General features: G+C 37.7%; 1 protein-coding gene across 2 annotated transcripts in view; it reads left to right on the forward strand.

Moving 5' to 3' along the window:
* The window catches only part of CEP85L (centrosomal protein 85L), a 133897-nt gene that overhangs the window by 97420 nt on the left and 22734 nt on the right, over nt 1–13743 (forward strand). The window contains exons 7-8 of one of the 2 annotated variants that reach the window (XM_037045860.1): nt 5125–5277; nt 8008–8162. In XM_037045860.1, the coding sequence (XP_036901755.1) occupies nt 5125–5277; nt 8008–8162 (308 nt within the window). The remainder of the gene's footprint in view (nt 1–5124; nt 5278–8007; nt 8163–13743) is intronic. The other variant, XM_037045861.1, reaches the window with a different exon arrangement.

A 13743-nucleotide genomic window follows, 5' to 3' on the forward strand; every position in this document is an offset into this window, starting at 1 on the left:
TTACCTGTCTAACTTGGAAGTCTGCTTCTTGTAGCTTATTTTCAGTATTTGGGGGGCTTCATACTATATCACAATTTGGAGAGAGCTAAGGAAATATTTATTCATTGATTGTACAGATGTGGGAGTGATTAAAATAATTTCTTACCTGAGACTTGCTAGTTAAAAGATTGTGTTAAAATTATGATGATTCAGTGCATATGATTTTAAAATTTGTGTGTATATTTTTCTAAATGTTGTTTTCTTTAATTAGTTTTGACTTCCAGTGCTTAATAAAATTAATTTATGTACTAACTACATACAGCTTTTGCATGGATGTCTTAAAAATACTTCAGACTTTCATATCTGAAACACACTTCTTTTTTTTCTTATTCTTACCTTTATTGATTTGAAAGAGAGAGGGAAACATTGGTGTGAAAGATAAACACATACACACCTGACCAGTAGGTGGGTCAAATCTGCAACCTAAGTATATGCCCTGACTGGGGATTGAACCGCATGCACCCTTCTTGTATATGGGACGAAGCTTCAATTGACTGAACCACATGGCCAAGGCCCAAACACAATTCTTAGTTTGCCTCCTACTGCCCCATTCTTAAGTGAACAAAACAAAATTTTGTTCACTGTTGATTAGCACATACTCAGTTACTCGTGCTAGACACTGTTAAGCCTGCCAAGTCTGTCTCCTAACCCTTGGTCCCAGTCGTCACCTCCTGGTAGAGCTTTCGCACCCACCTCTGGATCCATTCTTGCTCTGCCTTCTGCCTTTCCCTCCCTCCATTTTGTTTTGTTGTTGTACTTCTGTGTATTTTATTTATTATACTTTTAAAATTGGAAGCATTATTTATATAGAGTCAAATGTACAGATCTTGGGTGTTCAGTCGGATGAGTATTGCTAACAGTATATGCCCCTGTAACCACATCTGAAATGAGCCCTTTCAGTCACCCAAGAAGGCCCCTTGTGCTTCTTTCCAGTCAGTCCCCTTTCCCTCCTGGAAACACGTTGGTAACACTATAGAGCAGTTTTGAGTCTCACTGAATTTCCTATAAATAGAGTCACAGAGTATATTCTTTTATGTCTTTTCTTTACTCAGGGTCTTTGAGATGTATTCATATTGTTGCATGTATTGGTAATTTGTTTTTTCCAATTGCTGAGTTGCCTTCCAGTGTAGAGATGGTATCTACTCTCCTATTCATGGATATTTGGATTGTTTGCAGTTTGGGGAAATTATGAATGAAATTATGAAATTATGAATTGTTTGCAGTTTGATGAAATTATGAATGAATTATTCTCTCATTCATACATATATATATATACATACACACACACACACACACACACATATATATATATATGTTTTCATATCTTTTGGATAAACGACTAAGAGTGGAATTTCTGGGTCATACAGCTCATGGAATAGTAGTGCAACTTACAAGAAACTCCCTAAGTTCTCCCAGGTGTTTGTATGTCCCATTGAATATTTCCACTACAAATGTATGAGAGTCCTAGTTGCTTTACATCCTCCCAAATCCATTTTTGATAGTGTGGAGGGCTGAACCTTTTCCAAGAAGATGTAGTCACATCACTTACTTGGTTAAAACCCATTAATCCCATCTCATTGTCTTTAAAATAAGAATCGAATTCTTCCCATCACCTGAAAGACCCTGCCTAATTATAGCCTCAGGCCGTACTAGTTTCCTTCTAGTACACAGTGTCATTGGCACAGTCTCTGACAGTTGCACACATGGCTTTGTTTCAGTATCCTCTTTGCCTGGTGTCAGTATCCTCTTTGCCTGGTGAACACTTAGCTTCTTTTTCCATTCTCCCATCGCCTATTTATTTTGGCAAGTCTCCCTTCCCACAGACCCTTTTTGGAGATGTAGATATGCTTAGAGTATTTTGTTCTTTTTTTCTAGTGCTTAACACAATTTTGAATAATCATTTAAAAATATTTCTCTGTAAGCTCCATGAAGTCAGGATTGTATCTGAATGTGTCACCAGCTGTGCTGCCTGGAACATTTAGTGAGTGAATGAATGAATCAATTAACCAATCAAGGAATGAATCAGTGAATGCTTTCAAGTGATCTTTGCCCAGAGAGTAGGAAAGGAAGTGAGATAATCCTAACAGAGGACTAGGGAAAGAATAATTAGACAGTGATTTCAAAGATGTCAGGGTGAGTACATGAAGGAGCAAGTTCCTAAGAAAAATTGGGAAAGGTTAATAACAGTTACTAGGATGGAAGAGTACTCTTGCAAAGGAAAAGGAATTGCCTGTCTGTGAAGTGAAACAAGAGTGGAAATGTCTATACTCGGGAAACTTGGGGAGGGTGGTGAATGTAGAGGGTAGAGTTTGTGCCCACAACGTGGAGAGGTCTTGAGTTCCCGAAGAGAGTGTAGAAACGGAAAATAGGCTCATTGATAATGCAGCAGCTAAATAGCACTTTGGGCCCATATGAGATTGGATTGCATTGTTCCTCCTGCTTCTATTCTCTGTAATGCTGATCAAGACTAATTTTTTTGATGTAAAGACATTTAATGTGATAATAATAGAAGTTATTTTCTTTTGTGTGTTGCAGGCAGCATGTTAATGTGCATTAAATGCATTTTCTTATTTAATAATGATCTTCAGAAAACCCTATAAAAGAAAGAAATCCTATGGCCCCATTTTAAAAAGTGAGGTACCCTAAGCTTTGAGAAAAATAACTTGAGTAATTCGTGTAGGTCCATGGGGATAGAAACTGTTTAAAAGCCAGGAGTAAAATTCAAGACAGTTGAACCTCCACAGCTGATGCTTTGGCTCTAATGATGATTTATACAATATTTAGAGGAAAACTTTCTCACTAATCTTTTTTGTTCTAAGTATTATATTTAAAACAAAGGAAAATAAATTTGTTTGTTAACCTCTTCTAAAAGAGGGCCCTCCTGTTGCCTTTAAAAAATGGTCTTAGTGTTGCATAATACTCCCTGGAAAGGAAAAACTTAACTTTTTATAAATAGGATAAGAAAACTTTATTAGTTATGTCTCATTTACCTGGAGGTAATTACTAGAGACTTCAGTAACCTCTGTTAATCTGAAACAACACCAACCTTTGAAGTTAAAAACAAAGAGCTTCTCAACAGTGAGCAGGGCTGGAAAAAAAAAATCCCAAGACCCAGTGGTTATAGCTTATCAGCTCCGTGTCAACAAACAACAGAGGTGGCATCAAGTAGGAGACTGTTGGCAGAAATTTGTGATCAACAGCAGCAAGCTTGGCGTGATAGCAAAGACGGCCAGTGACCGACCAAAGGAAAAGAAGAAAAGTAGGATGTTTTTGCACAGTAGAAGACTGTATAACTGACCTATTCCAGGACCGCCTTTTGGGGACATCAGTATATCTCACATTTAATTCACATTAAACAATTAAGTGTGAATTAGGGAACATTTAGTAAAAAATAGGCTAGTTATGTTTATTTCTGGAACTTACAGGGTTATTTGCTAAGACGAAAGTAGGCTTTGTTGATGTGCAGTCCCGGTACTGCTGGCCCCTCGAGAATGGATGGGCATCTGGTTATTAGTATGGAACCAGAAGGACATTGGCTTGAAAGTTCATTCAGATAGTCTATGTTTAAATCCCAGCTCTGTCTCTGTGACTAGTATTAAGTCACTAAAGATGTCTAGGCCTCATATTCAAAAAGGGAATTGTATTACGTTGTCCCTCAGGTCACCACCAGTGCCAACAGTCTGTGAGTTCCAACAGATCACACGTTAAATGTCATACCAGCATACTTGCCTTTAATCCTCAGAAAGCCCCGGTAAATAATAGGGTTTGTCTGTTTTACCTGTTTTGCTACTTACCCAGCATAATAAATGGATTCTGATATTACTGACGGAATAAGTGAGATGGGATTCATTTTTCCAGTTGAAGTTGTTTTGATAAAAGTTGTTATACGTTGGGCCTGAAAGAAATTAGATAAAGCATGAAAGAAACTAGGTCATAGACAAGTGTTAGCTTTAATAAAATTTGAAAGGACTATTCCATTATACACTAATTACTGGCATTTATTTCTCTGGTGAATATGGGAACAGACTGTAAAAACATTTTAGAACCCTATAAATTCCTAAAAGAATGTTAAATGTTGGAAAACTGGTAATTGAAGGTAAGTATGAGTCTAGAGTTCACTTTTTAGGCAACTGTATATATGTAGTTTTTAATTGATCTGAAGCATGAAAGAGCTGTGAATATAAGATGAAATTTGAAGGCAGTATTTTTACATGCAAATGTGAAAAAATTCCTACATGGAATCAGGTCTGCCCATACTAATTGGGATTTACCAGAATCATGTATTTCATCAATCCAAAAATAACGTCAGTAATAAGGCACACCTTTGTCTTACGCAGCTTTAGAACATGTACTGCAAGCTTAATTTTGATGCAGTGCCTAAACAGTAGTCTTGACCGAGGTATGGAATGGTCTGGCTAGTCCCCTTACCAGTTCCTCAGTATTTGATAATTTTGGTGAGTGAAGTTCCTTTGCAAGTTTATTAGGAAGAGAACAGCTTCAGTTATTTGTAGGTGTCTTCCTGTCTTAATTCACATAAAACATTTCAATATAGCTTTGCATGAAATGAGAACTGGACTCATTCCTCAAGAGAATGACTTGTTCCGTGATTTTGAAGTTATGCCCTGTGGTTCTGTTTCTGTGTCTGGCTGAGTACCCAATAACTTTTCCCCATTCCAGATTATAATGCAATATTTAACCCAGCACATAGTTTCAACTTGAACATAATACTGTTGGAATGCCAAAGATATGAATAGCCTTGCCCAATTCGGCACATAGGTGGGCATTAAAAACTATATTAAATACAGTAAATACATCACTGCTACCTGGCTGACTACAGTTTACAGGATGCTATCAGTTGTAAAAGAAAACAAAAATTTCAAAAACTTGATTTCAGTGATATGAAAATTTGGAAAACTGTGAAGATTAAAATTGAAATAAAGTAATTTTACTTGAGTTGGTGGTGGTATTAACTATAATTCAGAACTCTTGGAGAATCAGTGATACCTAAGGTTAGAATGTTCGTTTTGTTACTATTTTTTAATGACACAAAGGATTCATACCGAGGATTCATAATCTTTTTTACAGCTTAAAACCAGAGACAGGTACATCAGTAGCCTGAAAAAGAGATGCCAGAAGGAAGCTGAACAGAACAAAGAGAAGCAGAGAAGAATCGAGACTTTGGAAAAGTATCTGGCTGATCTTCCCACCCTAGATGACGTACAGAGTCAGAGTTTACAGGTAACATGAAACAAAATGCTCTTTCAATTATGTGAAAACTGTGTTTTCAGTTGAAGTTTTAGAGATCCCGTAATTTTTGTAATTTACAATTTCAGTTTTCCATTTGTCTAATCATGAGTTAAATCTGTTTAATTACTACTCCTAGGATTCTTTAATTAGGAGCTGTTCATCTAAGCATGAGTAGACCTTGTTTTTCACGTTTCCTTCCCAGTGAACCTGTGTGTTAACTCTCTCACTTATCGTTCTGCTCTAGAAGGTGGTGTCTGAACCACTCTGATCTGCCCGCCTGCCCCCCCAACACACACACACACACACATGCACCACCATCCACCTTTTCCCAGCGGTCTCTGGGATCGACCAGGATTCAGTAAGACCTTTTTTTACTGTCTTTACAGATACTTGATTCGTTTTCTTCATTCTTCTTAATTTTCCCATGAATTCTTTCTTATACTCTGTGATCACTGTTTACTCCTGAATTCTTTTCTGACCATTTTCTTTCTTAACAATACCCCAAACCAAAGTCTTTCTACCAATTCTGGGGCCTGTCCTCTTCAAACCTTACCTATAAACCACCTACTCTGCAGTCTTTTTTCAAAGTCTTTTTGATCATGGGGTTTCAGCCGTGGCACTGTTGACACTTGAGGGGGGATGATTTTGGGGATTCTGTTCTGTGTGTTAAAGGATGCCTAAGAGCGTTTCCGGCCTCTGACCACTGAATGTCCATAGCACCTGTCCTTCTTCCTTCACCCCAAGCCAAAAATGTCTACAGACATTTTTAAATGTCGAATGTTGTCTGGGAGTAAAGAGTGCGCCCAGTTGAAATCATTGGTCTAATCCATGGAGTGTCACTGTTCTGCTGACTCTAGACCTGCAACATGTTGTCTGTTTAATGATTTGTGAAACTAGGCTAGGTAACTGAAGAAGGAAACAAGAGTTTGCATGAGGAGGAACACAAGGAATACAGATTTAAAAACATGCGTTTGTGCCACCTTACATACCCCATGGATGGGGCTAATATAAAAAAAAAGAAGAAAGTAACAAGTGTTGGCAGCAACATTGTAGAGAGTTAGATTCCTTATGCACTGTTGGTCATAATGTAAAATAGTGTAGCCACTGTGGGAAATAATGATAGTTCATCAGAAAATTAAAGATATAATTGCCATACAGTCCATCAACTCCACTTCTGTGTATACAGCCAGAAGAATTGAAAGCAGGGTCTCGAACAGATGTTTGAATGCAATTCGTGTTCCTAACAGCATTATTTGCGATAGCCAAAGGTAGAGACAATCCAGTGTCCACCAGTGTATGAATGGATAAAAAAATCTGGCATATATATACTATTCAGCCTTAAAAAGGAAGGAGATTCTGACACATTCGACAAGATCAATGAACTTGAGGACAGTTTCCTAAGTGAAATAAGCCAGTCACAAAAAGAAAAATGCTATATGAGGTACCTGGAGTAGTTAAATTCAGAGAGACAGAAAGTCAGTGTGGTTTCCAGAGTTGAGGAGAGAACAGATGGGGAGTTGTTAATGGGTATAAAATTTGCTTTGCAAGATGAAGAGAGTTCTTTGTACCTTTTGCAACAGCATGGATGTACCTAGACACTATTATGCTGAGTGAAATAAGCCAGGCAGAGAAAGACAAATACCGTATGATCTCACTTTTATGTGGCATCTAATGAACAAAATTAATGAGCAAAATAGAAACAAGGCATCGATACATTGAGCAGACTGACAGCTGTCAGGGTTGAGGGGGGACTGGATGAAAGAAGGTGAAGGGATTAGCTAGAGAACATATGTGACCCATGGGCACGGTTAACAGTGTGGCCATGGCCTTAGGGAAGGGGGGGTGAGGACAAGCTAGAGGCGGACAGAGTGGGGGGAGGGAACAACTGTAATGTGACCATAAAAATAAACTGTACACATACGCGTGCACACACACATACACACAGACTCTCTTTGACTCAGCAAGTCTCACTTGGAAAATTCTATTGCACAGAAAGAAAAGGCCAGATCTCATTGCCAGAAAGATATTTATTGCTGTGTTATTTTTAGTGGCAACTAGTCCCCTAAAACAAACAAACAAACAGAAAAACAACCTGGAGACAACTTGAGATTCTAACAATAGGGGAGTGATTAAATTCATCAGTATATATATATATATATATATATATATATATATGCTATAGAATATTTAGATCAAACTGAAAGAGATGTGGTGTGCATATTATTCCATGCTGTGTGATGTATTTAATGAATCAGGTTGTATAGGGACATCCCTTCCTGCCCAAACTTCCAAAAAACTAGAAGATGGGAAGAGTTCTAATGGTTAGTTGCACAATTTGTGAATGTATGTGACAGTACTGAAATGTACACTGAAAAATGGTTAAGATGGTAAATTTTTTGTTACATATATTTTGCTACAATTAAAAATACAATTTAAAAAATCCCCAAATTGAGATCATTCACCTTCTCTCTTTGTCTCCTAGAAACTTTTGGTTCCATTTTCCTCTTCCCCATACTTCCTTTCTCCCAGCTCTCTTCATCTCCTCCCAGATATCTCTGGTTTTAAGCTATCTCCCAGGAGGAGATAAAGTGTTATTAAGCAGATGAAATGAAGAAAGTGTGATTTTAACTATAGTGTATTAATCCTTGATAACAGCAATAATTTCTAGTAGAAACACATTTAATATTCATGTTTTATAAACTTAAAAAAATTTCTTACTAGCTGCAGGTTCTAGAAGAAAAAAATAAGAATTTACAAGAGACTTTGATAGACATGGAAAAAAAGCTTGAAGAGATTAAAAAACAGTGCCAAGAGAAAGAGGCACAGTTAATATGCCAGAAAAAGAAAGAAAAGGAGTTGGTAACTACAGTTCAGAGGTAAGAAAACCTTCAGTAATTCTTTTGTCATTTTTAAGTTATTTATATACTTTTCTCCTTTTTAAGTATATTTTATTGATTATGCTATTACAGTTGTCCCATTTTTTTCTCTCCGATGTTCTCCTCCACCCATCATCTCCCCTCTCACCAGCATTCCCCCTCTCTTTGGCTTCTCTATTTCCTATGCAATTCTTAACCTCCCCCTGACTATCTGTACCTACCATGTATGCTCCCTGTACCTTTTCCCCATTCTCCACCTCCCCCTCCCCGCTGTGAACCCTCCATGTGATCTCCATTTCTGTGATTCTGTTCCTGTTCTACTTGTTTGCTCAGTTTCTTTTTGTTTTTTATTTTTAGCCTTGGTTGTTGATAGTTGTCTGTTGTCATTTTACTGTTCATAGTTTTGATCTTCTCTTTCTTGGATAAGTTCCTTCAATATTTCATATAGTAAAGGCTTGGTGATGATGAACTCCTTTAACTTGACCTTATCTGAGAAGCACTTTATCTGCCCTCCATTCTAAATGAAAGCTTTGCTGGATAGAGTAATCTTGGATGTATGTCTTTGCCTTTCATGACTTGGAATATTTCTTTCCAGCCGCTTCTTACCTGTAAGGTTACTTTTGAGAAATCAGCCGATAATCTTAGGGGAACTCCTTTGTAGGTAACTGTCTCCATTTCTCTTGCTGCTTCTAAGATTCTCTCCTTCTCTTTAATCTTGGGTAATGTAATGATGATGTGCCTTGGAGTGTTCTTCCTTGGGTCCAACTTCTTTGGGACTTTCTCAAGTGTCCTGGACTTGCTTATCTAGTTCCTTCACCAGATTGGGGAAGGGTTTTTTTTTCATTATTTTTTCAAATAAGTTTTCAGTTTCTTGCTCTTCCCCTTCTCCTTCTGGCACCCCCCCCCCCTCTTGCAATGTTTAAAGTTATCCCAGAGATTTCTAAGCCTCTCCTTATTTTTTTTTTGAATTCTTATTTCTTCATACTGTTGTAGTTGAATGTTTATTTCTTCCTCCTCCAAATCATTGATTTGAATCTTGGTTTCCTTCTCTTTGCTGTTGATTCTCTGTATATTTTCCTTTATTTCACTTTACATAGCCTTCATTTCTTCCTTATTTTGCAACCATATTCAAATATTTCTGTGAGCATCCTGCGTACTAGTGTTTTTAACTCTGCATCTGATAGGTTGGTTATCTCCTTGTCACTTCATTCTTTTTCTGGAGTTTTGATCTCTTCTTTCATTTGGGCCATATTTCTTTGTCTCTGTGCACCTGTTAAGTTGTATGGGACAGAACCTTAGATGTTTGCCTTGGTGGGGCAATCCACTTCACTGTATGTGGGGGGCGGGTCAGAGTGGGAACATTGCTGCTTGCTTGACTCTCGGCTAGCTTTCAGTCACTTTCCCTGCTACCCACAAGTAAAGTGGGCCCTTCTGGTGTTGATTGCAGGATGGATGAGTTTGTGTACATTCTAGGACCCCGTGGGTCCTTCCATGGACTCGCTAGTGAGACTGGGAGTTTCTCCTGCCGCTGCAACCCCCACAGGTTTTTATAGCCAGAGGTTTTCAGGCTTTGTTTAATTGCACTGGAACCATGGGTGGAGTGGTCTGTCTTGCTCCCCATTTGTCCCTGCCTTGCCATCTTTACACATGCAAATTCACACATGCAAATATGGTACTGCCTGTTCCTCTAGCCAGCACTTTGCCCGCCCTGCCAGCTACCACCTGGCTGCATGTCTTCTCCACCCTGGCTGCCCAGTTCCACCCCTCCTACCAGTCTGGATGAATGTTTCTTTTTTAACTCCCTGGTTGTTGGACTTCCATACAGGTTGATTATCTGGCAGTTCTGGTTGTTTTTTGTTTGTATATTCATTGTTGTCCTTCTTTTGGTTGTGCAAGGAGGCAAAGTGTATCTACCCATGCCTCCCATCTTGGCCAGAAGTCCAAGTTATTTATATTTTTCATAAAGCATTTTACTTGAAATACATTAACTTATAGTTATTATTCTGTGTTCCTCTTGTCTTAAAGATGTCCTATTAGGAAGCAGAAGCATTGTATCATTAAAACAGGTTGTCTCCGTTGTTATTTAACATTGTGTTGCAGCATACTGACATCTTGCCAAAGGTTTTAGATGAGAACAGTAAAAAAAAATATGTCTAATGGATTTGTAAATAAGTAAGTAAAAATTCTAAGTAACAGGAGGAGGGGAAGCCAAATACTCAGACTACAGTCCTTTATGAATTGTGTCCAAGGGAAGTAATGGGCCCAGTTGCACCTACTGCAGAGGGACAGACTGGGCTGTTGGCCATGGACCTTCTGGGTTTACTCACATGTTGGGCCTCACGGGACTGCTCTGGTTTAAACCACTGCAGTTAGAATTACAGTGACTATCGTTTGTTGGTATATTTAGCTAGTATTTAAGCTGGGAAATACTGGATTCCTGAAAAACCTGGATAACTATGTTATATATGTATATACATATACTCTCTGTTTGTAAAACTTAATAGATTATCAGTCATAAATAAATAAAATACTCTGAAGAATGAGACAACACAGCAACAAAAAACTAAATTTAAGGAATACACTTTTCATGCATATACCAGTGATATATAACTCTGTGTATTCTCAGCTGTTTAATCAGAATGCATCTAATAAATTTCATGTTAGTATTGCTTTACTACTTTCAGAGTTGTAAATGTGCCTGTCCTACTTTTTTATTTTGGATTTCAGTAGAGAAAATTCCAATTTCTAGGTTAATTCAGTCTTCAGTGCTTCTAACCTAACTCCAAAAAATTCATATACTTTTGACTCTACCTTTTCTCTGATTTCCTGCTTTCCTTCTCTTTAAGGGAACTTTAGTACACATCTTAAAATAGCTTTCTGACTTCCACTAATTCCACCATATATTTTTTCTTTCATCTTACTGGTAAAATGAGATAATGTATCCATTCTGGTTTATAGGGCGTTATGATTATAAATTCAAGCTCTGTTTCATGAATGTAGAGTTAGGAATACCCGAAAATAATCTGAATGTTTGTTTTGTTCCATTGTGTGCTTTTACATATTTAATATGACTTTATACCTTCTCTTTTATTTAGAGTCTCTCTTTTTCAGCGTTTTGGAGAACACTGACTCTAGTGTTCTTTATTTGGGGAGACTTAGTACAGTGCATTTCAGAATACATTTTCCACTTCTTAACTTTATCTTGATGTTCTCTGTGATACTACCACAGAAAACTTCTCTCAATTTCAAATAGATGCAGAGGACCGGAGAAGGTCTTCTGTAATTTTTTAATACTTGTATGGCCATGGTGTCACTTTGGGGCAGGCGTGTTATTTCAGTTTCCTCAGCTGTATGATACAGCATTCCTTAAGCTCCAGAAAAGCTGCAGGTGTATATGTGACTTTGGATTATACCATTACATTTTCTGTTTTATATAATATTTCTAAGTTCCCTGCTTTATGAATACATAAGAACCTTTGAGATTTCAAAGGAAAATAAGAAAACTTTTCCGTTAGAAATGAAAATGTAAGTAAATGTGTGGGTGTGATCCCTAGTAATGCAATAGTTGCGACCTTTGCTGATCAAGAGAATTACTAGTTTCCTAAGTGAGCATGCTGTAAAGCATAAAGAAGGTGAGAATGGATACAAAAAAGGAGACTTCCTTGGTATTTTTCCATGACAGGGAACATTTTTCCCTCCTCACAGTAGGCTCATTTTTAAAATTTGAAAGACCTTAAAAGTCTTGCTTTTTTAAAAATGTTTAAATACATAGTTGTGTTTTGACACTGAATTGGGGAAAAAACTTATTCTGAAACAGAAATAATATAATTTTCACTTTTAGACTGAAAAAGCAAATACTTTTTATGACAAGTAGTACATCCCAAAGCCATACGCTACATCTGTGATGCATTAAACCTCCTTGGTGCCGGTTCTGCGCATCTGAGGCCCTGATGGCGTCGCTGGTGCTGCCAGTTCTTTGTCCACTATGCGGATGTGGTACTTCTTCTTCTTGAAGTTTCCTAAGTGTTTATTTGAACCCACCTGTGGGCACCGACAGGAAGCAATATCTCAAAGGCTCCCTTTTCTTTTTTTAAATTTATTTCCTTTTTTGAAAGGCAGAGAAAACAGAAAATAGCTATAATACTTGAAAGAAGAAAAATAATGAAAATATCTAAACCCAAATAAGATGAAGTGTGTTTTTTTGTTTGTTTGTTTGGTTTTTTTTTAGTACTTAGCAACTCCTGAGTATGCTCACAAGCTAAAGTAGAGCTATTCCTAGGTATCTTGCTGCTGAATTTTGGTTTGGTCAGTATTGTAAATGGTATAGTTCCTTTTAACCCAAATGTGGCTATTTTTCTTTTCTCAAGAATAATACTATCCCCTCCTTTATCCTTTTATCCTTAATGTATTGGAGTGTCTTTTTGTCATTTCCTCTTCTAAAATGCAACTGTGTTCTGTGGATAGCATGAGAAACTGTTAGGTCAAGTAATAAATACAAGGTCTGTCCAGAAGGTATCCATCCATGTAATGTGAAAAACAGAGACATTTATTGAACAAGATACAAGATACAAGAAACATTGTATGTAGGACATGATGCCTCAGTCCCCTTCAAAGTGGGCACCTTGGGACCTCACACAGATCTCTCAGTTGCCACCAGCTGCCCCATCATATTTCCCTGAATCTCTTTGATGGTCAGAAATCTCTTCCTTTCAAAGGTTATTTTAGTTTTGGGACAAGCCAGAAAATCTCAGGGTCCAAATCTGGGCTGTAGGGGCTGCTAAGTCACCTGCATGATTTAATGTTTCCGCAAAAAAAAAAAAAATAAACCCTGCATGAGACATGATGCATGAGCAGTTGTGTTGTGGTGATGAAGCTGCCAATCACCAGTTGCCCATAGCTGCAGACTTCTGAGTCATCCTAATAGTTTCTGCAGAGGAATGTTGAGGTCTAATGCAAAACTTGATAAAGATTCATTGCTCTACATGTTCAGTCATTTTGAATGCAACAGTACACATGCGCACTCAATAGCATCTACCACTAAGTAGTACAGTGAAGTTGTCATTGTTTATGTTTGTGCATTCCAGTCCACTCCCCTTGGCTGCCAGGTTGCATCTATGTCGCGCAAACCGTTCTCATTATATTAACAATGGCTGGACTTTTCCTTAACAGACCTCGTATAATAGATTGCTGCTCTAATTAATGAAGGAGAAATGTAATTCTGCTAATTTAGGCAACAACTAACTATCTTTATGAACTTATTTGAGCTCAGAATGAAGGGTAAAGATGTGTGTTCATAATCCTGGGCTCCCTACCACAATCATCTTAGCCAGGTAGCTCTGCTTTTGGCGGGAAGACGTAGAGAAAAGAGGGTTTAGACTGTAGAGCTCAGACTGGGGTAATGGGGGCCTAAAGATGTCACATACTGAGCAACTTGACTCTGGTCTCATTCCTGAAAATATAATCAGCTTCCTATATATTTCTTACTTGCATGAAATAGAGGTACTCAAACATTCATATACCGTCTATAGGTCTTCATTATTGCCTGACTAAAAAGTGTCAGTATAAACTAAGTAGGGGCTTC

The sequence above is a fragment of the Sturnira hondurensis genome, unplaced genomic scaffold (assembly GCF_014824575.4).
Source record: "Sturnira hondurensis isolate 20B ecotype Veracruz unplaced genomic scaffold, ASM1482457v3 Scaffold0004474, whole genome shotgun sequence".
Lineage (NCBI taxonomy): Eukaryota > Metazoa > Chordata > Mammalia > Chiroptera > Phyllostomidae > Sturnira > Sturnira hondurensis.